General features: G+C 42.6%; 3 protein-coding genes across 7 annotated transcripts in view; 1 reads left to right on the top strand and 2 right to left on the bottom strand.

Moving 5' to 3' along the window:
- Positions 1-169: 169 nt before the first annotated feature.
- Positions 170-2,514, top strand: LOC138626673 (thiol S-methyltransferase TMT1A-like). The gene is made up of 2 exons (XM_069708487.1): positions 170-672; positions 1,820-2,514. Exons 1-2 carry the CDS (start codon positions 175-177, stop codon positions 2,054-2,056), a joined length of 735 nt encoding a protein of 244 aa, XP_069564588.1. The 5' UTR covers positions 170-174; the 3' UTR covers positions 2,057-2,514.
- On the bottom strand, positions 2,408-9,055 carry atf1 (activating transcription factor 1). Of its 4 annotated transcripts, none has more exons than XM_069708450.1 (8): positions 8,893-9,055; positions 7,985-8,088; positions 6,455-6,577; positions 6,237-6,334; positions 6,022-6,149; positions 4,786-4,968; positions 4,339-4,492; positions 2,408-3,268 (listed from the first exon to the last, which is right to left on the bottom strand). In XM_069708450.1, exons 2-8 carry the CDS (start codon positions 8,081-8,083, stop codon positions 3,124-3,126), a joined length of 930 nt encoding a protein of 309 aa, XP_069564551.1. In that variant the 5' UTR covers positions 8,084-8,088; positions 8,893-9,055; the 3' UTR covers positions 2,408-3,123. The 4 variants fall into 4 exon arrangements, with proteins under 4 accessions (XP_069564551.1, XP_069564567.1, XP_069564561.1 ...); XM_069708466.1 differs by having other exon boundaries at positions 4,339-4,486; XM_069708460.1 differs by lacking the exon at positions 8,893-9,055 and adding an exon at positions 8,730-8,865.
- A 486-nt stretch (positions 9,056-9,541) lies between these two features.
- Positions 9,542-27,415, bottom strand: part of dip2bb (disco-interacting protein 2 homolog Bb) — a 43,700-nt gene continuing 25,826 nt past the window's right edge. The window contains exons 9-39 of one of the 2 annotated variants that reach the window (XM_069708378.1): positions 27,135-27,226; positions 26,039-26,149; positions 25,814-25,937; positions 25,518-25,627; positions 25,258-25,360; positions 25,108-25,172; positions 24,001-24,094; positions 23,803-23,922; positions 23,592-23,706; positions 23,192-23,331; positions 22,279-22,415; positions 22,097-22,177; positions 21,872-21,999; positions 21,583-21,697; positions 21,238-21,439; positions 20,731-20,843; positions 20,452-20,475; positions 19,908-19,988; positions 19,679-19,802; positions 19,464-19,585; positions 18,713-18,824; positions 17,701-17,810; positions 16,918-17,048; positions 16,630-16,798; positions 16,378-16,548; positions 16,223-16,284; positions 15,184-15,241; positions 15,005-15,079; positions 14,744-14,918; positions 13,255-13,378; positions 9,542-12,620 (exon numbers count right to left, since the gene is read on the bottom strand). In XM_069708378.1, coding sequence (XP_069564479.1) covers positions 12,368-12,620; positions 13,255-13,378; positions 14,744-14,918; positions 15,005-15,079; positions 15,184-15,241; positions 16,223-16,284; positions 16,378-16,548; positions 16,630-16,798; positions 16,918-17,048; positions 17,701-17,810; positions 18,713-18,824; positions 19,464-19,585; positions 19,679-19,802; positions 19,908-19,988; positions 20,452-20,475; positions 20,731-20,843; positions 21,238-21,439; positions 21,583-21,697; positions 21,872-21,999; positions 22,097-22,177; positions 22,279-22,415; positions 23,192-23,331; positions 23,592-23,706; positions 23,803-23,922; positions 24,001-24,094; positions 25,108-25,172; positions 25,258-25,360; positions 25,518-25,627; positions 25,814-25,937; positions 26,039-26,149; positions 27,135-27,226 — 3,641 coding nt within the window. In that variant the 3' untranslated portion in view covers positions 9,542-12,367. The remainder of the gene's footprint in view (positions 12,621-13,254; positions 13,379-14,743; positions 14,919-15,004; positions 15,080-15,183; positions 15,242-16,222; positions 16,285-16,377; positions 16,549-16,629; positions 16,799-16,917; positions 17,049-17,700; positions 17,811-18,712; positions 18,825-19,463; positions 19,586-19,678; positions 19,803-19,907; positions 19,989-20,451; positions 20,476-20,730; positions 20,844-21,237; positions 21,440-21,582; positions 21,698-21,871; positions 22,000-22,096; positions 22,178-22,278; positions 22,416-23,191; positions 23,332-23,591; positions 23,707-23,802; positions 23,923-24,000; positions 24,095-25,107; positions 25,173-25,257; positions 25,361-25,517; positions 25,628-25,813; positions 25,938-26,038; positions 26,150-27,134; positions 27,227-27,415) is intronic. The other variant, XM_069708385.1, reaches the window with a different exon arrangement.

Raw genomic sequence — 27,415 nt, 5'->3', positions numbered from 1 at the left:
GAAAAACTGAGGGAGACTTCTGTTGGTTTGCAAACTTCTGTTTGGTCTGTTGGTTCTGTGGTCAAAGTGTGAAGCTGCCAGTCAAGGTATTAGGTGTAATCTTTTGATCTTCTGAAGTCGTCCGTCTTCAGGTGCAACATTTTGCGTCACCTCGGAGATAAAAACAAAAACAAAATGGAGTTTTGGCTCCTGAAATTCTGCAGACTACTTTGTTTGGCGCTGACTTGTCCTTTACACCTCCTGAAGCTCGTCGGTCTGTTCGGGATGTACAAACGCCTGTTCCCTTTCCTCGCCTACAATATCACGTTTTCATACAACGATAAAATGCACCAAACCAAGAGGGATCTTTTTCGAAACGTGTGCAAATTTGCGGACTCCGACGGCACGCTGCGCCTGCTGGAGATCGGCTGCGGAAGCGGGGCGAACTTCAAGTTCTACCCGCACGGCTGCACGGTGATCTGCACCGACCCCAATCCGCACTTCGAGAAGTACCTGCGCATGAGCATGGACGCAAACAAGCACCTGACGTACGACCGGTTCGTGGTCGTCTCCGGTGAGGACATGAAGGACGTGCAGGACGAGTCGGTGGACGTCGTTGTCTGCACCTTGGTGCTGTGCTCGGTCCGTAACGTGCAGCAGGTCCTGCGGGAGGCCCGGCGCATTCTCAGAACAGTGAGTCTCACCGTGCTGCCTTCACGTGCAGTAGGATATATTTGTAGTAATGACGCAGCGGTCGGTGCCATGAGAATGCCCGGATCAGGGCGCTTTGGGACACCAAACAAACTCGCCCCATCCCCGTTTCTCAGCCACGCTGCAGCTGCTAAGTCTCCACAGTGACCACAAAAGTAGAGCATTCTTTTTTTTCTTACACAGGGACCTAGAAACCAACCGGTTAACCAGCTTCAGGTACTCTGTGTGTCAGTTTGGGGAAATCTGATTAAGCACAGGTTTATTCAGGATTATTCATCACGTGACAGCAGTATTATCTAAAGTATTAAAGGAGTTAAACCAAGTCTTGCAGTAAGTCAGGGCTACAAGATGAGGCCACAATGCAGGAAACCGCCTTTGTTGTTATTGCACTTAAATTGTTCAAATCCATCAACAAAATGGCTTTTAACCTGTTAAAAATAACAACAACAAAAGCTGAGCTTCTGGGGCCTTTGTGGTTCCTTGGTTAAATTCCAAATGTGCAGAACATAAAAAGTTAAATTTTGGGCTGATGTGGGAAAGCATATAATACATGATGAATAAATTACTGGTATATCTGTTTTCCACAAAATTTTAAACTGGAACAAAACTATTACTGTACAATCATTGGTCAAGGTAACACCGATGGCTATTGATTGATAAAGGATGAGAACAAAAAAAAAAAAAAAGGATAAAGACAGGGAGGAGTCATTCTCCACTCTGAGATCAGGAGCTAGAAGCTCGTGGCTCCGTACAACCATCACAAACATACAGACAGAAACTTTGCATCATTTGCAGTCGGCCTTCTCAAGGTGACATTTCACATAATATGTGACATATATGTCATAACATATCATGTTGTAAGAGCTTGTAACGCATCTGCAGGACAGTGAAGGCATCTTTGAATGTGACTGTTCACATTTAAGACCGTGGATCGAGGTTTCCTCTTGAGCTATTCTGCCCGTCCCTTTTGATTACTGTCTGAAATGAAATGATCGTGACATCAGGTCTGTAATTTCCTCTGCTACTGTTCTACCCTACGGCAGCCAGGAAGCCCAGCTCAGTGTGTGTGGGGGCAAAATTCCAGATCTGACATACTAATAATAACCTGCTTGTTGTCTCTCTCTTTCAGGGCGGAGCCTTCTACTTTTTGGAACACGTCGTCTCACATCCCTCCTCGCCGACGTACTTCTTTCAGTACGTGTTCGAGCCTCTGTGGTTCTACCTCGGGGACGGGTGCGTGATTACCAGAGCGACGTGGAAAGACCTGGAGGCAGCGGGTTTCACTGAACTCCACCTAAAACACATCGAGGCTCCAGAGGTCACCAAACTGATAAGGCCGCACATCGTGGGGTATTCTGTCAAATGACTGAGATCAGTCAATAATCACTGTGAAACTACTTTACTGACTGCTAACAATAAAAAAAATATTCATGTTTACAGATGTAAAACTCATAGCAACATTTTGAAAGGTCTACCAATAATATATTGTTAATCAAAAAACACAGGGTCAAGATTTAAAGCTGCACGCTTCTTATTAGCGAAAGCCATCCATTTGTTTGGACATTAAAACTCTTAAATTGATCAGAATAATCAAATAAATATCGAGATTAGTTAAAGGGCAAACAGATCATGCTTCACATTACGCTGCATGCACCTTCTAGGTTATGAGATTTGTTTATATTTTCATTTAGAAAAAACAATACTTTAACTTAATATATTGAGCGAAAATATATTTATTTACTTACAGAATCAGCAACATTTCATACACGGTTTGTTCTTCCCACCCCTCCCAAGATGTATACAATAAATATTACCTGGACACTGTGCTTTTTCCCTGATTGTCTTAGTAACTGCCAAGAAACTCCAAACAGTCCACACTGAATGTCATCTTTTCTCTTACCCTTTATATTCCATTGCACAAAAATAAGGAATGACAATTGTAACATCTCCTTAAAAAGGGAAATGAGGGGAATTGCTGGTTCACAAAATAAAACAGAGATCATGTCTGTGTAGTAATTATACAGTCAAAATTCTGCTGATGCTGTTAGATCACATAAAAAAAAAAAAAATTAAAAAAAAAGAACAATAATCCAACAGCCACGTTTTTAAAAACACAAGAAAAAAAGGAAAGAGATACATTTACAAACTGAGACTCAACGTTAAAGCTCACAATTTCAGACCTCCCAGTATTAAAAATGTACACAACTATAAATGTTATAGCATTAGCAAATTTTTAAAAAAACAGCAGGTGGAAAAATGACCAATTTGCTTTATACTTGTTGAGTAAGTCTCACTGCCATAAGTCACTTTTATATCAAACGGTAAAAAAAACCTGGAGAATCTCAGCCTGAAAAGACGTGTTCCCAGAAACCCCGTGATGTCCAGATGGCTGAGCCGCGCTACGTCTCACTCCTCCGCCTCTATTCTAACAGGTTATCCAGTTTTCACGCAATAAAGATCCTTTAATGTTTTGAGTTCTTCAATCAGAGTCTTGTTTTGGTTCTCGAGAACAGCTACGCGGTTTTCCAGGCATTTAACATATTCCTTTTTCTTCCGTCGACATTCCCGGGCTGCCTCTCTGGAAGAGGAGAAATGTGCAGTTTGTCCAACTGAAAAATGAATGTAGTGACTGTCCCTCCAGTATGTCCCAATGGACAGTGTGTCCCAGTTGAGACATCAACTTACATATACTATGATAGAGGATTTGGTCTCTATATCTGTCACCTATCGGCCCAAAGCCAGTAAAATACAACATGTAGTTCATGATGAATTGTTTTAGGGTTTGGGATGACAGGCTTATCTCCCAAATCTAAACTCTTACGATACTCAGCTGCTGGTATGATAATTATTACAATTTTACAATACTGACATTTCAATATGAAGATTTGTTTACCCTTTTAACACGAGACCACCCATCTTCAAGGAATTATGTATATCATGAGTTGTATTTCCAAAAACAATGCACATCCCATGACAGCATCTTTGCTATAAATCCGTTGGCTCTGTCTTAAAGCCATGCTAATGAAAAAGCTATGATTAGGGAATAACGTTAGGTCAGTCAGCCAATATAGAAGTCTTTTATGGTACATTACATTTAGCTGATGCTTTTATCCAAGGCGACTTACAACACACCATTGGGAGCAACTTAGGGTTCAGTGTCTTGCTCAGGGACACTTAGGCATGTGGACAGGAGGAGCTGGGGATTGAACCACCAACCTTCCGATTGGTGTGCAACCCACTCTACTGTCTACGCCACAGCCTCCCTAGACTGCTACCGGCTTGTTCAATAAAGAACTGATATAATAATGTTGAAGTTACATAAAGCACTAACATCTCAAAGTTTCTATCAAATAAAAAAATCCTGATACCTAAGTGCATAATTTTTTCCATTTCTAATATTTTTAAGATATCTTTTCAGATCATGCAGTTAAACTTCTTATAAAATCATGTCTAGTTTGTTTCGTCTATAAAAGCCGTCCTGTGAGAGGCTGTAAAGTTCCCATTCTTTAAAGTCCAACAGGGTCAGGGACCTGTCAGTCAAACATCACCAAACATTTGACTCAATACATAAATATAATATACAGTTTTTACTACTGGGAGACTTTACATTTAAAGGATTTTTACCAAAATAAAAAAGTGTGCATTTACCTGTTTTTTGCGAGCCTGATTTCTCTCTTCATTGTCGGATCGTCCGACTTACTCTGGGACATTCCCACGGGAGACGTCATGACTACCGTCTGAGGCAGGGAGGTGGACGAGGGCCCGGTGCGTATCTGATACGTTTGCATCTCTCCTCCTGCTCCTGAGCAAAACACAACAGTCAAGATGACAACGAAGGACGGAAGATCTCCGCCGAACAACTTTCATCAGTGTATCACGGCGCTGTTTTTGGTCCAACGTCCTACTTGAAAAACTAGGGAGGTGGACGTTGATGCAGTGATGGAATATACGATCAGAAGTCTGTTTAACTTTTAAAAACTACAACAAATAGTCTGCGATGTTCTTGTGTCTGACTTCCTGCCCACCCGATCGGTTATATTGAATCCCCCGACAAAAGAGCACGATACCAGGAGATGATAAAGAGTACCAGCTCACCTTGTACAACCACCTGGTTGCTGGGCACCAGTATCTGCTGGCCGTCGGGTGTCTGGGCATACTGAAGGATGGCGGTGCTCGGCTGGGCTCCACCGGAGTTGGCCATGGTGACTGCCTGTAGTCCCTGAATGCCTTCCGACCCCGAAGTTGCCAGCTGGATTGTGCCATTAGCTGCTATGGTAACTAGAATAATCACAGAGATGTCATCAGAGCTGCGTGAGCACGAGTAAGTCACATTCCTGCTGCTTATGTTATCATTCTGTGTACTGGGAGAGTTCTTTTAATAGTTTACATTTGTATCCATGATTGACCCTGGCTAATAACTAATAATATTGGAAGAGCTCTGTCTAGTAAGCATAATAACATGAAAGCATTAAGCAATCATACACAACCATCATGGTCATCCATAACAGGTGCCTTTAATGTTATTACAAACACATACTATTTGAAAGTACTCTCAATTATGGGTATCATTCAAATCTTTTCAGTGCCAGTACAGATACCTTTATTTCAATACCGGTAAATGAAAAACACTTTTTTTTTTCTATCGATATTTATAAAAATCTATTTTTCCACACAAAGAAAATAATATTTCACATGATGCTACAAAGATGTCCCAGTTTCTACTTCTTTTTTTTTTTTTTTAGCTCCCTGGTGTTTCTACACACACTCGAATCAGTTTCATAACGTTATTGGCATCAAGTCTGATAAAATGGATTCACACGGTTGATTTCCTCTCAGATACTTTTATATCTACGTGATGCACAATGTACTCAAGGGTCTCAGAATACAGCAACTAACACACATGAGCCGCGACTCTGGATGTTACATACAACCGCTGTGACATCAGTCAGGAACCTGCATTTTTAGATCTATTAACAAGCACGCTGCATGCTGACTGTGATTGAGTCACAAATATGCATGCAGGTTATTTTCTGTAGCTACAAGTTACAGCTGTCACCGAAACGCCTCACATGCACACCCTTGCAGATGCTGCAGTTTACCGTTGTTCCCTAAACTCCTCACGTGCAGGGAACACTGTATTGACTTCCTGACAGCGCTGAGATTTTCTCTTTAGGTTATCGAAATTGGGTGACAAATGACATGGGATTTTTTAATAATATAAAGTGTCGATGCAATTCAGACAGTGCCATTAAAGTATGGAGATTCACTTTACAGCCCAATTTGCAGTCTGCTCCTCTCTATGCGAGTACAGATGAAGGAAGAAGTTCTTACTATACTGGCCGGTGCTGGTCTGGTAGATGGAGGTGGTTGGTATTGTAACACCTGTCACTCCTGTGGATGCCAAGTCCTTTCCCTCAATGTGTGTCACTTCCTCAGATGAAAGCTCATTAAGGATTTTTCTACAAGGTGAGTAGAGGAAGGTTTCTTGAATTACTATTCATCAAACAAAAACTGTGTTCTTTCTGTGTTTTTTTTTTTTTTTTTACCTGTACGAAGGCCGTCTTGCAAGTATTTCTCTGGTCTTTTGAGCGGTGACTCCGCTGTCCGATGAGTCCTGCGAATCGTCACTGTCTGTATCCTGGATCTTGAAAATGGAGGTTGGATCAAAAAGTGCATGTGAGTAACTGCAATTTGTAGATACATCAAACAGGGGCTGTCAATCAGAATCAATAAGTCCAGTGCAAAAGGACCCAGCTGGTCTCACCTGTGCAGTGTGCACCTGAGGGGACTGAATGACTGACGACTGTGCAGACTGGATCACTCCTTGAACCTGAAACTGACCCCCAGGCAGTTGTACAACTGTCACAGCAGATCCACCCAGTGACATCTGGGGAAAAAAATCCAAAGATAATTTCAAAATGATTTCATACTTTATGCACCTTGGACTAAGATATTTACCGGTGATGCTCCTGTTGCCACTCTAATGCAATGAAAGTCAAATTATTATTGTTTACATTCCTAAGAGAATTAAAAAACAATAATAATAAAAAAATTAAAAAAAATTATTATTATTTTTTTTTTTTAGCATTAATGTGTCTTTCTAGAGACAATGTCCTGGTTCCTTTGGATAATTTGCAGTCCTCAATGTGAATAGTTTTGACTGGATATAGATTCTACAGAAGAATTAGTGTGTATGACATCTCTGAGATGATTATTTGCTATGACATGTTATTGGACTTTTGTCCAAGTCTTATTTTTTGACACAAACAGACAGACAGACAGATTAGATAGATAGATAGATAGATAGATAGATAGATAGATAGATAGATAGATAGATAGATAGATAGATAGATAGATAGATAGATAGATAGATAGATAGATAGATACTTTATTAATCCCCAAGGGGAATTTTTTTTAATATAAATATACTCCAAACCCTTTGTCTGTAACCGTAAGTACATACAAAGTAAAACTGTTGGAATAAATCTGTATGACTAGAGGTTAAAAGCTTGCATTAATCCTGGAAAATTTACTTTTCTGAACCTACTCCATAAATAAATTCATAGACGTAAACACATGTTGTTTTTTTTCACATTTATTCTCATTCAGAGTTGCTTCAGCACAGACTTTGATTTCCATAAAAGGTGAGTACTGCTGTCGTATCGGATGCTGTCAACTTAGACAGCAGCTTCTGATATGTATTGTTCTCTACTGAATTGTGACGGCTCCTAATACTTCAACAAAGATCAAGTAAAGACACCAACAGAGGAGTGAGACTCAACCAAGCAGAGTAGTCACACTAAACCCAAGACTCAGTCATTCATGCCTTTGGTTAAGGATTTCATTTCACTTTTACATTATATTTCATTTAGCTGACGCTTTTATCCAAAGCGACTTACAACATACTGATGGTACACCATCGGGAGCAAATCTTTTTTTTTTTTTTTTGATTCAGTGTCTTACTCAAGGACACTTGGGCATGTGGAGGGGGGGAACCTGGGGATCAAACCACCAACCTTCTGATTAGTGTGCAACCCACTCTACCAGCTGAGCCACAGCCTCCCCGCACTTCCTCTCAAATCCATCTAATGGGGTTAAAACTACCTCACTGGATAAATAAGCCTAAAAACGTAGCCACATAAATAAGTCAACATCTGACACGTGCTTTCCGCATGGCGTTCATGAGCAGACTTGCAGCCGAATAACAGTATGGCAGTATTATGGCAGTATTATGGCAGTATTATGGCAGTATTTCACTTTGAATGGCGTTTTGAAAAGGGATCTCTCGAGTTACCTGTTGGGCTATCTGAGAGAACTGAGAGGCTGTGATGGTGGTGGGAATGGTTACAGCCTGTGATTCGGTGCCATTGCTGCCCGGTTGTACTTCTTCCATAGTAACTGGGAAGAAATAAATCAAAATTAACGTTTTGCAGTGGCTCTAACAACAACAACAACAACGACGACGACGGTCTGTGGCGGGGTTGTCTAACGGCAGCATGCCGTAACCGCTCCGCTGTGGCCTCTGGAAACACGAACCGCTCTCCGCCACCGGTCCGACCCAGATTTGAGCGATATAAACATCACAAACTCTCCGGGCAAATGTCGTTTTCAAAGTTTTGACAGTTGAGTTCAAGTCATCTGAATATGGACTTCCTCTTCGGTTCAACCGCGTTAGCCGCGAAGGTTAACGTGGAGTTACGAACCAGCTAGGCCCGCCGGCGGGTCCACGCTGCTCACTTCAGAAAACTAATTCAATGATATTGTTGTTTTTTTGTTTTTTTTAGTATGCGTCTTCCTCCCAAACAAATGTTTACAGTTGAAATAAAAACGGCCGCTGTTGCCGGTGCTTTCTCCCGTTACCGTTGCTAGTTAACGGCAGCTAACGTGCAGTTAAACGGACGTTAACCGATTTAAAGCGTTTAAAACGGCGGTTTCAAAGAATCGCGCGGGACAAGTTTCGTTCCTCCGATTCAGAGGATGGACGAGCTTTTGTCTCAATGAGCAAATATGTGTAACTCTGTCACTGGCACGCAAGTTACCGCGTCAATAGACGTCAGCGATACGGGGAGCCATTAAGCTAACTACACCTTCCCTTTTCGTGAAGCGTCGAGGAGCTGACGGAGCAGCCGCCGCCATTACCCGCCGCGGCGGAGCAGCAGCCGGGCGGGGACGAAGCTGCCGCTCAAGCCAGGCAACATTTACCTTTTCAAAGGCCGCGTAACTGCTCTTGTTCACAGCGTGGACTTCGTGCAACTCGGGTTTGCGGTTTTAATCAAGAAGTGACCTAAAAAAGTTACTTAGCAAAAATGGCTAACAGCTAAAAACACAAAGATGTCAGCGAAAAAAAAAAATAGCTGACCGCTTTTTCCCCAAAGGAAGTGGGCGGGGCTGGCGAGGTAAAGACGCATGACGTAATAGTTTCTTCAGGCGCTGTGATTGGTGGAAATAGTTTGAGTAACTCGGACCCCACAATGGGAAAAAGTTCATTTCCTTTACCGGAGGATTCTTGAAATATTGTGCTTTTTACTGCAACATATATATATTTTCCGCACCTGTAGTTAATGCTTCAAGACTTTACACTCAAATCATTTGGTTATCTTGAAAAAATGTGATGCATTATTAGAGATTAAAGTACCGAAAATGAGTTGTGCATCAGCAGCTGCAATATTACAATGCTGCTTCCGCTATATTGCACTAATAAAACACTGACGTGGGGACATTTGTTTGTGTACTTGTGATGTAACTTTTGTAAGTATGGTGTTTGTTTAATAATCCAAAGAGATTACGACATCTAGGTCAGTTTCAAAAGCGTTTACGTCACTCCTAAACTCATAAACATCCAGACACCTGGAATGATTAAATGCTTCTGTTTATTTCTGTATTACTTATACATAAAGTATAAAACAAAGTACAACAAACCAAAATAGAAAATAAGTGAGAAAATGGGAAAGGGATGTACCACCTTTATTTTTTTTTTTTTTTTTTAACTATACGAGTTAAATCTTATTCATCTTTGATGAAGATTTATTAGTGGATCACACCCTCTTGGAGCAAGTTTAGATTTCACCAAATAATTAAAATACAACAGACTAAGAGTGCATACACAAAATATTGACAGAACAACTCAAGAGAGATGAATACAGTCTTAAGTACACTACTGGTTAAATTTTTCATCAGTCCTCTGTTCTTATTTATTACAAAAATGTATAAGCATCAGGTTAATTTCACCTGACTGTGCAAGCTTTGAAATTAAATTGCACCGTCATCGGGATTGCATAGTGTGTAAGAACTGTAAGGAAAAGAGTGGAAACCAGAAGAAGCCCTTGGAGACTTCCCAGCAAAGCAGGGAGATGGTTAGATGTAACCCCTCTTTTTGCTTATTAGAGTCTGCAATAATTACAAGGAGCTTCATTTTGACAAAACGTCTACATTTTATGGGTACTATTCACAGATTGCACCAAGGGACCGCTGGTCCATCCCTGTGTTAGGAGTTGTGTTCCCTGAATATCCAGTTTTATACATATCTTTCTCTCCCACTTGTGCCTCGGGACGAGATGTGCCTCAGGCCAATTTCCTCTTGTGCTTGGCTGAGTCATGCAAACATTCTGCTGCAAATGTACGATGCGATGTTAAAGCTAACACGAAGGGCTATTAGTCTCTCTCTCTTTTTTTTTTCCTCTTTTTAAATTGGTGACCTTAAAACCAAATGCCAAGCAGTACGTGTCTCAAATTATTAATACATTTAATGTGACGTGTAGTGGGAATAATCAAAGTCCACACAGTAGAAAACTACTGTTAGTACCACCAGTGCAAAGTGCAGTAATTTAAATGATCATCATTCCCGTTTAAGGATCTTAAACGATCTTTCCTATAATTGTGTTTGGCATTATTGAATGTTGTAATGGAACGACGGCAAAAGTCCAAAAAGAACAAAAACCTATTTACATGTTGACATTAAGGGTTCATCACTGAAATACAGAACAATCCAGTACAAAGGACCTGTAAATTATGGCAAAAGAGCACGAGAAAAGTACAAGATTGCAGGAAAGGGTTAACACATCTTGATGCAAATCCTTTTTTCTGAACCCTTTTCTTTTTCAAACATTGCCAATCAATGATGTTTCTAATGCGGCTCAGCTTCGCAACTGCATTCACGAGTGCTTCTAAAATCCAGTGACCGAGTACATAAAATAATCCAGATACATGATGACCTGCCTCTACTGACTACAGTACCAACAAACGATGCTTTTGGAATTCAAAGCAATTATTTACAAAAGTCGCACAAAGACAAAAACACAGTTTGAATGAACTTTTGAGTGCCGAGAGGAAACAAGTCAAACTCTGTAACACTTGTTTTATCATGTAGTAAAAAACTGAGCAGGTCGTGACTGTTTAACAACGCAGAAGTACAATGGTGATGAGTTTTAGATGGACAGTTGTGGGCCTACTGTTTTTTTCACCTGGTAACCTCCTTCCACCATTTTTTTTTTTCAGCGACCGACAGGAATGTTTCCCGCCGTTAACAGTGATTGTCCTCCCAGTTAATTCTCAAAGCTCCTCAAACTACACTCTTCAAAATAAAATATGCTCCTGAACCATTAGTCATAATGCCTCATTGTTATAATAAAATAGAACATTTTTGAGAAAGTGCAATGTTATGTCTATCCTGACTAACAATGCTTTAGTTACTAATAAGTTTTACTTTCCGTTATATAGCGAATATCCCACTTCAAAAGTACTTTCAAAAGTGTTAAATCTTATTTACAATATTCTTTCTGCTACTATTAGAAGCTCCCAGTTCGGTGTTTTATCCAGAAACCATCAACTGAGAGAGGTGAGTCGAGCATTTTTACATTTATACAATTAAAAATATCTTTACAGTAACGTACAGTATCTAAAATACAAAGAGGCCCTCGGAGAATATGGCCTCTTTCCTTTTTTATTTTTGATCCCTTTGGACGTCTGTCAGGATTTCCACTGCCAGTCAAACCCAAAGGAGAATAAACAGCCATTATTAGTGAATCTATTCAAAATTACGATAGGAATGTATGGCTGAAGATTTTATAAGGCAGGAAATATATCAGGGCAAGAAAATCTATTTGGCTTCATTATCATGGGAAAAAAAACAAGCTTTCTAAATGACGTGCACAAACTGAGAGCGGCTGCTGTTTTCACGCTGCGCCCTCTTATTCATCCACGACGAGAGCTCGGCACAGGCGTTAGTGTGCGTTTGACTGAAAGCTGCATGTAAAAATATTTCAAGTTGTTGGTTGAAGTTTAGTAGCTCTGTGTTGACACGAAAGGGAACGTTGTTTGTGGTGACTACAGGAGAAAAAGACAGATTTTCACAAAGACATTGGTATTAGTATTCTTTATAAAGTGGTCCTGTTGTAAGTGTTGTTTTGCCCTTTCTCCAAAAAAAAAAAAAAAAAAAAGTGCAGCAGGGCCTTTGTTTGTTTTTCTTTGCAGTGCATCTATAAAAAAAATAAAAATAAAAAAAACACAGTGAACAACTCCACACATGGCAGATCCAATCACAGACATGCAGTGGCCGAGATATGCTGGTGCCACACGGGGCCGGGTGTCAGTATATGGTTCATGCTTTTTGCTTTGCGCCGGTCGCCGCGGTAACGGTGCAGAAGACTGAAAGAGCACCGCAGCGCGCCACCGCGAGCGCTCACATGTTGTAAGCGACATAGATGGGATCGAGCTGGTCGGCGAGGAAGGAGTCGCGCAGGTGCATGCGCTGCTTCTCCCCCCTGGAGTTGATGGGAATGACGCCGGGGTCCACGATGACCACCACGCCCACGATGAGGTGGTGCTCCTCCAGCACCACGTTGGTGATCAGCGGCACCAGGTCCAGCGCGTCCTGCTCGGAGCCGCACAGCTCCGACACCACCACCAGCAGGTTGGTCCACGTAAACACGGCACTGTGGGGGAACGGGAGCGCCGTGTCAGTCAAACGAGACATCCCGGGTTAAAGGTCACAGTTAGAAACTAATGACAAATTATATCGTGGTGATGGTGATCTGACTCGTGACTCTAGCCTGAGAGATGTCGTTTGTTGCTATGACGATATGAGTGACACATTTTATTTATCACTTTTTGAATTCTTCACACATTAACAGAACATTTTGGGTTCTTTTTTATCCATACTATTTTCCACATTAGTACCGAGTACCAGTCACGTCTATTGGTTCCAATTAAGAATATATTTTTATCACCTATATGCAATAATAATTTGTTTTTCTTATTCAGAAATATTTAAACTAATATTTCACTGTGTAAGTCAAAGGTGTATTTATTTATTTTGTGTAAATAACTTGCGTATATTTATACATTGGTCTATATTTTTTACATTCTCTAAAAAAAAAATTGTATTCTATGCATATTTGTGTTTTTTTTCCTTTGTTCTTTCCCTCTTCGAGATTAATAAAGTCTTATTTTATATTTATTTTGAACATACCAGAACTAAAGTCAGCGCTACAGCTGAAACTCTTCAACACAGTGTGATTGATGATGATAAAAGCCGAGTGTGCAAAGTAGATCCTGTTCATCTCTCACCTCTCAGCAATACTTCGATGAGCCCGTGACACCGACGTCTCGATGTCGATAGGGTGGTAGCGAAGCCCTCGTAGCTCCAGCGTCTCGTCCAGGGAGCCGACCACAAACAAGGCGTCGTGACGATCTGAGCGCACAAACGCAGGGAGAAAAGATTGCACACGCAGGAGAGGAGAAGGTGCAGTCAGTTACTGATCGGGTGACCGGGTGTCCCACCGTCTGAGGAACCGCTCTGCGTGTTTATCCCGTGTCCCACATACTGAGACAATGTCCCACATACTGAGACGATGTCCCGCACTTTGATTGGCTCAAGATTTTAAAGGTCAACATTGCAGCTTCTCTCAAATCTGGACATGCTGCTGCAACAAAAACATTCCCACTGAAACCCAAAGACCAACGTGAGTTACTTCAGTTACTGTTTACTGGACTGTCTGTTGTGAACCACAGGTGGTCAGCGTGAGGTAAACCATTCAGGTCGGCAGACTGTGGTGGGAAGTTAGTACCACAAAATACCATTTACTGTGAAACTCTAGCTTCCTGTTATGTTTACTTCATGTGAGAGTTCGGAAAGTTGCATTCAAATTAAATATATTTGTTTAGTCCTTCGCATGTAACCCAACAAACCCACAACCTGTAATCTGCGTCCCACATTATCCCACACAAACACACTCTTTGCCCCACGTTTGGTTTGTTTGGATCGGGTCATGCTTGTTACTGAAGGGCGGTGCTTGCTGCTGTCAGATAAGTTTACTATCATTTTTCCCTTTTTGAACGTGTTAATAATCTGCAATTTATTTTACAATCAACACTGGGGACTCCAAATTAAAAAGAGATGCCGGGCGCAACACGAGTGTCGACTGACGGCATCTTTTCCAAACGTGATCACGTTTTTCAAATTGAAAACCTTCTTGTGCCCGTGGATGTGCTGGTCTAACAAAGAGGTGTTGTCAGGTGCATCTTTGGAGACTTTCAGAAAGCGTTTGCACAATTGAACATAAAAACTTGATATAAAGTGAATACCACAGTATTTTACTGTTATTTTAAGGGCGTAATGTTATCTAAGAGAGTAATATGTGCCAACACAAGCAGGTGCAACACGCACGTACGCTCTGCTTGGGCGTGCTACAGTGCACCAACATGCAAAGAAATACATCACCTCTGCAGAAAATGCGTCCATCCCACTACCTGGCACAAACACCGCTATAATAGCAATTCACCAGGGTGCAAGCGCACCTCACGGGAAATGGGATTAGTTTAATTTATGTTAAACCCAACATACACCTTGAGATTAATTAAGAGACTAAGTAGAACCCCGTCTGAACTGTGCACCGTATATGGTGTTCAGATTATCAATCACTTAACAAGCAAAAGTGGATTTGGATGCGGCCTTTTATCCACCTGTGCCATGCGCTTCACACCGGGAGTTCAGATCCTAAAATAGAGCCCTGACGGTCTCATTTCTATGTTTTATTTTCCATCTGGGTCTCTTTACCCCCGCTGGCGTCCAGCAGCTCCGTCCTCTTCACAAAACCCAGGTATCCAGTTCTGGCCCACAAGGTCTGCGGGTCTCCGAAGCTCAGCTTGGTGTTGAAGTGGTCGGCCTGGAGACTCTCCTCTCCGTAGATGGTGTAGTAGCCGCTGGCATTGTGAGGGCTGTTCACCCAGATCTGAGAGAGAGAAGCATGCGGTTTCAGAGAAAAGGCGACCTTCCCCACAGGTTTGGTCTTTAGTTTGAATCGCGTCTCTCTCCCACCTCTCCCAGATGAGAATCCCCGAGTGGGCCTCTGGTCTCTGGGTTCACAATTATCACCCGAACGCCCGGCAATATCTGAAAATGATAGAAACACAGAGGCGGTGAGGAACACATCGTCTGCATGGCTCCTCCTGAACAAACGGAGTCTCCTCCCCTGGAAAGCACACGAGGTGTCTCACCTTTCCAGACTCCATCAGGGGAAGACTCTGAGGCGCTCCTCTCTCCACCAGCCTCACCCTGAAACGGCCGACAGCACAGGCAGGCAGACACATGCAGTTACTCACAACTACGTGAGCATCTTCAAACACCAAATGTGTTACCTTCTATGATGTGATTTCATTTTTGAATGTCTACGATACCTGCTATCTTGTCGGCTTTCTCATGTTAAATAAAAGTAGGTTGACTGAGTAAACACCATAAACAACAATCAACATACTTCCAGGACTTTATCACTGCATCACTGGCAAAGTCTTTTATAAATATATTAGTTTATTCTCAATGAACTAAAAGTAATGAGCTACTTTTCTTTCCAAATGGGGTTTATTTATCGAACCCTTTTTTTTTATATATATATACCAGAGCTGTTTAGGTTGAAATGCATTTTTTTAACTTGAGTTTTTTTTGGACCGCTTCATAATATGAACTCTTTTTAGAGTCTTATTTTGATTGAGGAAAGAAGCAAGTTAGCTCGTCGGCTAACATGCTTCCAATATAAGACTGTGACAAAAGTTTTCTTTTATTCCATTCATCTGAATGGAGGGACGAGGGCCAAAAATAAATGTTTAAATTATATGACAATACATTTCATTAAAATGTGATATGTTTTGCACAAAATTAAGATTCTAAATCTAAAATACAATTTCAGAAATTATTTTATTTGCTTAATATTTGTTTGTTAATTATTTGTTTCATTTGTATTTTTAACATTTTGCAGAAATTATTGTCAGAAACATTTGATATGCTTTTGTTTAGAAGAATACATTTTTCAAATGTTGTGGCGTTGCCAAAAAATTCAGCTGCTCTGATTTGACTGTTTATTGTTGCGTAGAAAGAGTGTGCAGAAAAAAAATGCAATCCACAAACCACACAGGAGACGTGCTATTATCGAGATGTTTGAGACATAACATCTATATAATGTACTTTAGACTTGAAATAAACTTTAAAATTTTAGTTTAGGACACTAAACACCCCTGGTTTTCTTGACCGATGTGTTCTCACCTGTCATGGCGGAGGGACTTCATGTCCACGTACACGGTGCAGGGATCAGGACCAGTGGTGCCCTGCAACACAGACAACAGCTTCATACAGGCTCCACCGCTTCTCATCTCAGGTGTAACTCAGAGAGCTCCTCCCCCGCTGGCCGGCTGGCGTACCTGCAGGCAGACGGCCAGGTTGACCCGCGAGCCGAAAGCAGTGCTGACGGCTCTGGACGACAGCCCCACGTCCTTAAACAGCTTGGAGAAGGAGTGCGTGAGGCCGAGGCGAGGGCGCTCCTCCGCGATCACCACGCAGCTCCGCACGCACGCCAGGTTCACACCGCGCGCCTGAAACACAACCACCAAACTCAGCACTCTGCGTTTGTCATGATTCGCAGGTTTCTTCCGTCCGCACGTGCAGTCCTTCACCTTCAGTAAATCCGTCTGAGTGCCGAGTCCTTTGGTGCAGAGCTCCATGACGGAGTACGAGCAGAAGGTGTCTCGGATGCGGTACTGACTGAGCGTGCTCAGCCACAGAGACAAGCAGCTCTCCAGCTCGAAGGGAGGAATCAGGATGGACTGGTGACCTGAGTAAACACTGTTGGAGGACAGGTGAAGGTGAGTGGAGGAGGAGGAGGAGGAGGAGGAGGTGGAGGAGGAGGAGGAAGAGAGCGATACTTCTGTACATAACGGGTGTGTACTGTAGGTCTACTGCACCTTGCGAGGCACCACAAGACGAAGCCCAGACCGCAGTACGGGTCCAGACAGATGGCTATTTGGCGAGAGGAGTAGAGCTCACACTGCAGCTTGATGGAGCGGCACAGCGCACTGACTGCTGCATGAGAGATCTGAGAACAAACAGGAAGACACGTGAGGAAGCAACGAAACATCCAGCTCAAATTTCAGAGGACGTTTTCCAGATTTAACTCAAGTAGTAAAAACTGGGTTTGAAAGAGGAAGAACTGGACTGTCCCTGCTCCTGTTTTATGTATATTGTTGAATATTTTCTGTTGTACTGTATAAGATGACACATCATCTATTTTCAGCTGATTATAACCAAGTATGAAACACAGGAATTTCATTTCATTCACACTTCCTGTACATTATCTTTTATTATGTAATTATTAAGTGACTGAACATGAACTGTAATGTTGCTGCAGAATACCTTAAGTTAGAAAATGTCAAGAAGAATGTGCCATTATTATTATTAGTATTATTATTAGTCTTTTTAAAAAAAATGTTTTTGTGTATTTCTGGTTTTCTATGCCGTTTTGAGTTTTTGTTGATATTTTGTTGGTAAATTAACTGTATGAACTGAAAAGTAATAAAAAAGTTATAATCGCATAACCAAGTATAAGACGAACAAACCAACAGATCATAAACCCGGTCCATAAACAAATAAAGGATCGTTGCCGATAGTTTGTAAACAGAAATGTGATGCAGCACTCTTTTTATTTGGATAAATATTCCGATTTGGAGACGCTGGAGGACATGTCTCACCTTGACCCCAGTGAGCATGCCTGTAGTGGACACACTGAAGTCCAGATACGCGATCATCTCTGCTGTGGGCGGTTTGTAGATCTGTGGAGGCCGCCGGCGAGGAAGGTCGTCTGAGAGCAGGAGCAGAGCACGATTAACAGGGAACGAAGAAAATTGGAAATTATACTGACACAGCAAAAAATAAATCACGTTATGGTCTCTTTTAAAATTGAAATGTTGTCAAGCATAGGTTTACAGGATATATATATAAAAACACAAAAAAAACATTATTAGAAAAAATGAAAATAAAGAATCTGTAGAGTTCAACTGAGAGCAGCTAAAGTTCGCTGATCTCTTGTCTCCTCATGAATCTACCCGCTGACAGATTTGGATAATGACTGCAGAGAGCAGAGCAGAGAAACGGCCCACTTCCTGTTTGTGTTGGCGTCGCAGACTCCGTCACAGCAAACAGTCCACAACGACTGACATGAGTGTTTCTGACGGAGCGGAGCACTTTAGAGACAAACTTTATAATCACCGTGACAACGACGACCCACAACTAACGAGAGCCGTTTTACCGTGTCGGGACTCTGACCGATGAGAAAGTCAACTACTATAAACAATGTGTCTGAAGTTTAAATGTAGATGTTTAAGTGTAAATACAGTCAGTGACACAGATAATTATGATCATTTCCAGCACTGATTTATTATTGTGTGAATATCATGAAACTTTGTATATTTAAGTTGTTATTACATCATACTTGCCGTCTGTAGTTTTTGTTTACAACAGAAATTACATTTTTATTTCTGTTCCAAACTTTAATGCCAATAAATATCTGTTATTGTTCTTCATAAGGTGCATTTGTAATACTAAATTATGATTAAGCTTTTACAGCAATAGTGCCATAAATAGCGCCAAACAATGAAATTGTTAATTGCAATTATTTACAATTAATCTTCAATTAAAATGTCATGATCGTGACTCATATGTTGATGATTGCTTCATTCACTGAGAATCTTTTGCTTTTATTACCCGTGTCGATGATCGTTGGCCACGTTTTAATGTTCACAGAGGCGGCGGCCTCTTTGGAGCGCAGAGTCCTCATGAGGTTTTGTGTTGTGAGGATACACGCAGCTTTACTGACCTGGTGACAAAAACACAAGAACACGTCAATGCACCCACCTCAAAGGCATAATCTGCCTTCAGCCTTGTAATTGTTCAATAAAAGTGTGTTTTACTCCGTTTTATCTGCTTAAAGTATCAACCGTGTGTTTTAAAGTATTTATTAAAATGTCATGATCGTGACTCATATGTTGATGATTGCTTCATTCACTGAGAATCTTTTGCTTTTATTACCCGTGTCGATGATCGTTGGCCACGTTTTAATGTGTGTTTTTTTTACTTTATATTTGTGTTGTTTTTAATTAAGCTCTTAATTGACTCAGTTAAAACTGGTTATTTTTAAGATAAACTTTGGTACAACCTCCTCTCTGCCAGCTCGTCTTATTGTTGTGATCACTGCTATTGTTTTCATCTTGTATTTGCTTTGTAACTGACTCGATCTCATCGTAAATGAGGGTCAACCTCAATGATTTCTCGAGTATAAATAAAGGTCGAATAAATGAATTAATCTAGTTTAAAGACAGAAAAGACTTCATGCCCTGAATATTCTGTTATATTGAGTTGTAACACTCAGCAGAAACAAAAAGAAAAAGACCTGCTGTTAGGATGAAATGAACGAACATATGAACACACAAAAAACGGACATGAACGTGACGCTCACATCGATAATCATGCGGACGGTCGGCAGCGTGGCCGCCAGGTTCTGAGGATGCGGCGGCCGGACGTTCACGGGGACACATCCAGCGTAGAGACACCCGTAGAAGGCAGCAATCAGATCGATGCCTGGGGAAAAGGACAGAGGTGGAGTTTATTTATTTTTTTAAAGAGGAAAATCCTCTATGATGTGAATACGTAGAGGTCAGAGGCGGGACCCACCCGGCGGGTAGAGCAGCACCACGTTCTCCCCGGTGTTGATGCTGCCCTTCTCGGTGAGCGCTGCAGCGATCTTCTCGGCTCGCTTATGAAGCTGCACGCAGGTCGCTGTGCTCACCGCCACGCCCTGAAGATGGAGAGAGGAGAGGAGGTCAGTCAGGGCAAAACTCCTGAAGCATCATCGGAACATTAATCTGCTGCATTATGATGGTGGACTGCGTTTCTCAGCTACCTTGGCGTTAAGAAGAACAAAGAGGACGTGGTCGGCGTCCGTTTGCGCCCTCCACTGCAGAGCCTCGGTCAAATACTGATGCTGGTATGAAAAGAGAAAAATAATCACACTCTGTACATCTGAGGGTTCCCTTTAAAAAAAAAAAAAAAAAAAAAAAAAAAAATTGTTCACATTATCACGACCACGGAGGGCGAGTACAGGGAGGGCTCTTGTGCTGATGAAGGAACTGAATTTAATACAGCTAAATAAAACAAAAATAAAGTGGTGCTTAAAGAGTGCAAACATCAGTAGACAGCCGCCTGGCATAAATTATCTCGTGCCGATTGTAAAAAAAACAAAAAAACAATCAGCCAATCCAGCTTTTAAAATAATGAGGAGTAACTCAGGATGGGGAAGGAACATCAGCAACACAAGCTGCATCACATGCAAAACCTCACTGATGTTAACACAAGATCACAAAATAAAAAGCACAATACGGTACGGATTAAGAGCATGAGCAGAGTAAACAGGGGTGTGTGGAGGGGGGGAGCTTGGGGGTTCTTACCATCACAGTGGGCCACATACAGAGCTACGTCCAGAGAGAGACGAGAGCAGAGAGAGACAAGAGTCCAGAGGTTTCTATAAAACTGAGCGCGGCCGTCGTTACAGTCTTCAAACCGGACTATTCAGCATCGTTACACACTTTAACACACTGCAACACAACTTTCCTGCAGATTCTCAGGGACATGCATGCAGCTCTTTGGAAAACGGGAGTGCAGCTATCTGATCAGATTCAGAGTTTAGAGGCCGGTTTGAAAGAAGTGAGTTTTAACTGTCGTATTACCTTCCGGACCAGATCCTGGTCATCGATCATGCCGAGGTCCCTCCCCGCCGCCTGGGCGATCCTCTTCCCGGCCACCAGGTTGCCCACCATGACGGATGCAGGACCCACACCGACTGTGAGATTTGTGATGTAAGTTGTGGAGTTTTAAGTGAGTTTTTTGCATAAAATTGCAGGAATTTGAAAAAAAAATTGCAAGTCGTAAAGAAAAATGCAATTTCTTTTAAGCACTACCTGATAAAGGAATATACATATAATGACTTGCTGTGATAATAATCATGCTGCACATCACAGAAATATTTATTCAAAAAAATTACAAGCTCCTGGAAATATTGTGGAGTTTGCCCAAGTTTGTGTTCATTCTAATTTCCTGTTTCATGTTTCTCCTCGATACCCGTCACCTCAACTGTAAACCTGTTGGAATTAACATACTTGGTAGTAAAACTGATGCTCATGTAAATACAGAAAGCACAAAACAACAAAGCCCTTCTCAGAACGGACGAGACGTACCCGGCTGCTTCTGGCGGGGTTTGGGCAGGTTGGTGACGCAGGTGTGGGGACACATCAGGATGTTGCACGGGTGCAGGCTGCCGTCTAAGAAGAACTGCTTGGCGTCCGAGATGTGGATGCCGCCGAGGGGGGTTTTGGGTAAAGTGTTGGCCGGGACCAGAGCCAGACAGTAGAGGCCCACCTGGTGGATGCTGTCGATGGCCTGCGGAGGAAAACCCGAACACTGAGCCCCAGTTTGTTGTGTGGTACTGGTGCGCTGTCACCCGATACAAGGGTCTGTATATTTACATAAAACGGCTTCTTTCACAATAAAAGCATGTGGCAGAAGAAGACGAGGTTACTCACCTGCAGCACTCGGCTCATCCACTGGAAGCTGTCCTCCTCGCTGGCGTCCGGTCGCTGCTCGGCCACAATCACAACCCGCTCGTCGTAGAACACGGTGATGGAGAACACGGCGATCCTGACAGAAACACAAACACACGGAGGACAAGAAAGTCACACAAACTGAAACACGTTGTTCATACGTCAACCTTCGGTCGTCTGTTCGGGGCCTGCTGTGTTCCCGCTGAACCTCCAGATGGCAGCGGTGATGAATTGACAGCTCATCCTCACACATGTGAGTCTCTGTCCTCACCTCCCGCGGTACACCGTCTTCACCGGCTCCACGGCGAGCGCGGTGGCCACCAGGTCGTCGGCGTTGTGCCTCCTTCCGCTCACCATCAGCAGACCCTCGATCTTCCCCACCACGAAGATCAGACTGCCCTGTAGGGGGCGGGCGATACACAGCGGGGTCGGTACGCTTTCAGTGAGGAAAATAGTTACTACTGATGTTGTGCTGGGAGGAAGCGCCTCTACTCACTGGACCGACAAACCCCAGGAGTCCCGACCGCACGAAGGGGATCTCTCCGATGGGAACTCCGTTGGAGTTGACCGGTATCACCTGAACACACACGGAAAGAAAAAAACAACAGCTTTAACCGACTTTTCTGTCGTTGACGGCGTCAGATAAAACAGGCTGTCGGTTTGATTCTGCTTTCGCACCTCGAAGGTGTTCTTGGTGACTCCAGGAAGGCCGTAGTACATGGTGCCTCCGGCGCGGGAGTTTATTATGATCTCTCCTATCTCGTCTGTTTTACACAGCTGAGGAGGTCCGTCTGGTTTAACAATACACATCAGAGCTGCAGAGACACAAAGGAAAAGGAATTAAACAACTACACTGCACATTTCAGCCTGATGATAAAGGTTATGAAATCAATGCCAAACATCTTCAGCTGCACATGTAAAAATGTTGAAGTTGATGTAAACATTTAAAAGCATCCAGAGGAGCGTTTATTGTCTGAGGTGCGTAACTTTAGAGAAGCAGGAAGCAAGTCTCGTTTGTTTCTGTGTTCATAAAATGGTTTGACAAAATTTCTGAATATTTTGCTACGCAGACGATCATACAATTAATCTTTAATTTAGTTTTTCCCCGTTTATCCAGTTATGTTTTATCTATAATTCATAAATGTTGTTGTAGACACGACAACCTAAAAATATGCACTTTTTGAAGTATTGTTTAAAAATGTACCCTCTGATTATTTCATTACTTTTTAAATAGCGTGCAAATCAAACGATAACTTTTCCTTCCCTGTTGACGTCAGTGTGAAAAAGTCAAATCAAACTAAAAAGAGTTGAAGTTGCCTGAAATCCTGCACGTCTGTGTGCAACAAGATTTTGGATTTGGCGGCAACAAGCCATCTTTTTTTTTTTTACATGTGAGAACCAACAGATTCCAGACTTTTCCATAAACTTCATCTTTGTTTATAGAGCTTAAAATTCTTGCAGGTCATGCGTTCTTTTTGTTTTAGCAGCTGCCTATCAAATCTTGGATGCCAGATTTCCCCGCGAGCACGTATCTGTCATGCGTTTCTTCGTGCCTTCCTTCTGACTCGTGCAGCTTTCCGTCTCCGCTCACCTCCAGGCATGACGTGTCCCACATCCTGTACAGTCAGGGCGGAGTTCTTGTCCTCCGTGTTGACCCTGATGACACCGTGGCTCAGGCCCCCCAAGGAGAGGATGGCACGGGCAGGAAGCGGAGCCCCGGGGACGCCCGGTCTGCACGAGGAGACAGTTTGATCAAACATGAACGCCTCCATCCGTCCCATCTGTTTGCACGGTCAGCCATCTGCCCACCCACCCATGTACGACACCACACGCAACACAGCACGGCTTCATCCACCCGACTGGATCGATAAAAACGAAATGTGTTTTTCCCAGCTTTTATAAATCATAAAGTCCTCCTCTGGGCCTCGGATTCATATTAAGTAATGATGGAGACATCCGACAAAGAGAGGAAACGTGCGTGAGTGAGATACCTGCGTATTGCTACTGTCATGGCCTCGGGGGAGGTGGCACACGGACAGATGACCTCCGGCTTCAGTCCGTGAGGCTGAAACAGGTTGAGGAAGGCGTCGCAGGACGACACCGACCCTGGACAGAAAAACAGAGCCGACTCAGTACAAGCCGCATCGTATTTGTGTCGTTGTGGTGGTGATTTTACGGAGCTGGAGGTCACCGAGCACTCACAGGGGTTAGCACCATCAGCAACAATGAGCATCCGTAACGACGCCAGGCTGGTGTCTCTCTGGTCCCGGTGAGCCATCATGGCCCAGTGCAGGTCGCGGCACTTCACCAGAGCTACACGAGCTGCTCAGCAGAAACGTGGCACATTATTATACACTAAACTCTCTCGTATGTCATTACTGAAAGAGCTGAGTGGTTTACCTTTATGGATGTGGACCCTCTGCACCCAGGACAGAGGACAAGCCTTCATCACTGCGTAGGGAACACTGATCGTGTGCACTCGGTTCATTACAGCCTGCAAACAAACAGCGTGAAGCAGCGAATATTAAAAAAAACAACCCGCATCAGGACCCTCTAATACGTTATATTCTTATTACTGTGACTTTTATGTTTCGTTTTTTATGATTTCAATCTTTCAATAATTACATTACCAGATTACAGATAAGAAAAAAAGTGTTTATTTTGTGAAAATAGCACTAAAATTAATATGAAATAATTATTATGAGGTGACAATGCAAAATAAAAACAGTACTGAGCATGAATGAATTTCTCATTTTTCTTTCTAGGAATCTTTTTATGGGACTTTTAAATCTTTTTTGTTGGATAGTTTACAGCAGGGATCTCCAACCCATCGCTTGCTGAAGGTCATTTTTTAATCTGTCCGTGAGAGCGACGCTATCAACGCGATGGATTACCGAGTGGACGATCTCCCCTGTCTCCCTCCACCTGTGTCTGCTGCACACCTCCTCAGTGCAGCAGAGGTTTAAGCTCCGCCCACAGTGAGACACACAGAGATCAGAGGACAGAAACACGGCAGAGACTCTCAGGCTGAGCTGGAAACAAACAGCTGCTCAGAAATTAGGTCAACAACAGAAATACAATATTTTCGTCTGGACCGCAACAGAGGGGGCGGAGCTATAAAGAGTGTTTGTCACTTTTCAAATTAAAAGCCCTCCAGGGCCCAGGGTCCAGCCATATACTCGGTTAACACTTCGACATGTGTTTCTTTCAGGGAGGACAGGGGGTCCCAATCAAAGGGAAACACTGGATTTTATTAGTTAAAGCTGATATTAGAACAATTTATTTGACACTTTACAAACCACACAAGAGTTGTGTGCACTGCAGTAGACATTTAGGGAACATCTGTGTAATTGTAGATATGGAAAATAGGTCACTGAGCAGGTTTGGGCGGAGCTCAGCTGTTTGGATAAATGATACTAAACATGAGTAGCTCTCAGAGGAAAAAAGGTTGGAGACCCCTAGTTGACACAACAGTCAGAGACAAAAACACTTCCACACAACGCTCACCGTGAGAACGCCGTGCCACAAGCCTATATCCTTTTTGAAGTCCAGGACATTCACCAACGTTTCCCCTGGAAATGGAGACGGAAAGACAGAAGTGACTTCAGCCATGTTGATGATGAAAACCTCAGAGGAGGTTTTCACGACTCCACTCACCCTCGCAGTAGTTGCAGGCCTGCGTCAGGGCCTGGCAGTGGGTCAACATGGCCACTTTAGACACAGCCACTCCCACCACGGTGCCATCTTTACTCGCCTTGTACTACACAGGGAGGAACATGCGAGTACAAATACGCTGCTGTTTAATGTCTTTTACCACAAACAGGATGCAAAAAGCTGTTTTAACATTTCAAAATAAAAGTTTGAGCTGCAGAAGTCCAACAACAAACGTTAATAAAAATCCAGCTGAGCTCTGTTACCTCTATGTAAGCAGGGTCGGTGTTTGCGGTGGGGATGTGCGGCTGCCAGTCTTTAGAGGGCTTCGTCAGGTACTTAGAGTCTGTTATCACCCACTTTAGTCGAGGCCAGCCTATCATAGAAAATGAAGTCAATCATCACAAGACCATTTCAAGAAAAATGTCACTTCCTCTTACACTTTCGTGCCCAAAAAGCCTGAAATTGACCCAAACGAAGCTAAACTATGTTTTACTGTCAGCAATATTTCATAAAAGACTGAGGTATGTTTTTGGTTTTTTTCCAAACAGATCTCGCTGACCTTTGAACTGCAGTATTTCCCCGGTCGGGGTCTTGGGGAGACCTTTCAGGCAGATCTCGCTGGTCAGAGCCAAACCGACACCACAGCTGCCGAGCAGGAAACCCACCTGGCTGATTCCTGCATCCTGAAAACGCCACAAACAGGTAAAACAAACAAAAAAACACGCTCAGGTGAGGACATGTAATATTTCTATAAGTGCAAATGTTCCCGTGATTGTTTTCCCACCTTGCGAGACAGCGGCACCTCGATGGGAACAGGTATAACTTCAGCCAGGAGGCAGCCGTAGAAAGCCACCCAGAACATCCCGGGGTCGCTGTTGGGGTACACCAGCGCCACCTACCGACAAAATGAACTTCACATTGACATCTTCTTTGTAGATGCTGGTAACACCACAAATCTACAGCCATCACTATATATTATATATAACTCTATTTTATTTTATTAATGTGTTGTCTTTTTATGCATTTTAAGCATTTTATCTGTTCGTATGCATTTTATTTGTTTTCTATATTTTTAAATGTTTCTTTATATCTCTTTTTATGTGAAACACTGTCTGTTATTTTCTTGCTGTAAAACATGCTAAGCTGCATTTCTTGTATGAAAGCTGCTATACAGATAAAGTTTTTAGTTGTAATTATTATTATTATTATTATTATTATTATTATTATTATCATTAACAGCTCTGTGCATCGGCACAAAGGTGCTCCGAGCTAGATTCTAACCCCGGCCTGCTAACATGCTAACATGCTAATTCTATACAGTATAATGGCTTCAGTGTTCACCATTTGTGTTGAGTGTGACATGCTAACAGTCGCCAACTAGCACTAAATACACAGAGCCGCTGAGGCTGATGGGAAAGTCGTGGAATCATTTTGCAGACGTTGGTCAAAACTGACTTTTTTTCTGCTGCATGTCAAAATGTCTTTTGGGTGCATCATCGAGCACCCGTTAAAACTTTCATCCCAAATAACGCAGCAGCTGCAGAGATATTTGTAGATATTGACAGACAGACCACATTGTCATTTAAACATGTATTTATTTATGCTTTCTAAACCGTTTCTCCTTTCACAGATAATTCAAAAACAGTAATATGCATGTTTAAATTAAGGACGACAACATGTTATTGTTTCTAATACTGACATTTTGGTGCTAAATAAAATCTCCCCTCCATCTGTGTGTGTGTGTGTGTGTGTGTGTGTGTGTGTGTGTGTGTGTGTGTGTGTGTGTGTGTGTGTGTGTGTGTGTGTGTGTGTGTGTGTGTGTGTGTGTGTGTGTGTGTGTGTGTGTGTGTGTGTGTGTGTGTGTGTGTGTGTGTTCTCACTCGGTCTCCAGGTTTGAGGATTTGCTCGTTCTTGGTGCCCAGCTTGTTCAGGAGGGTGTAGGCCAGCTTCACACTGCGACTCCACAGCTTCCCTAACAGACAGAAGGCGGGGTGGGGGAGGAGGGCGGGGGACGCGGGGCAGAGGGGGGAGGCAGCAGGGGAAAATACATCTTACTACTGTCACAAAATCTCAAGTCACAGAGTTCACACATGTTTATATTATCGAGATAAAAATACCTTCCAGCATCATACGACATTAAATCACTGAGTTAAACTTCCTT

The sequence above is a fragment of the Brachyistius frenatus genome, unplaced genomic scaffold (genome assembly GCF_029030835.1).
Source record: "Brachyistius frenatus isolate BFR_SWC_R1_liver_20210118 unplaced genomic scaffold, ASM2903083v1 Contig_4, whole genome shotgun sequence".
NCBI classification, from domain to species: domain Eukaryota; kingdom Metazoa; phylum Chordata; class Actinopteri; family Embiotocidae; genus Brachyistius; species Brachyistius frenatus.
This window is presented reverse-complemented; position numbering and strand designations above follow the sequence as displayed.

Bases quoted from the DNA above. Each gene is read 5' to 3' on its own strand.
- LOC138626673 (XM_069708487.1), top strand. From the start codon at position 175: ATGGAGTTTTGGCTCCTGAAATTCTGCAGACTACTTTGTTTGGCGCTG. The intron at 673-1,819 runs GTGAGTCTCACC...TCTCTCTTTCAG, and splicing joins CCCGGCGCATTCTCAGAACA to GGCGGAGCCTTCTACTTTTT.
- atf1 (XM_069708450.1), bottom strand. From the start codon at position 8,083: ATGGAAGAAGTACAACCGGGCAGCAATGGCACCGAATCACAGGCTGTA. The intron at 6,335-6,454 runs GTGAGACCAGCT...TCCATTTTCAAG, and splicing joins CTCAGGTGCACACTGCACAG to ATCCAGGATACAGACAGTGA. The intron at 6,150-6,236 runs GTAAAAAAAAAA...CTCACCTTGTAG, and splicing joins GCAAGACGGCCTTCGTACAG to AAAAATCCTTAATGAGCTTT.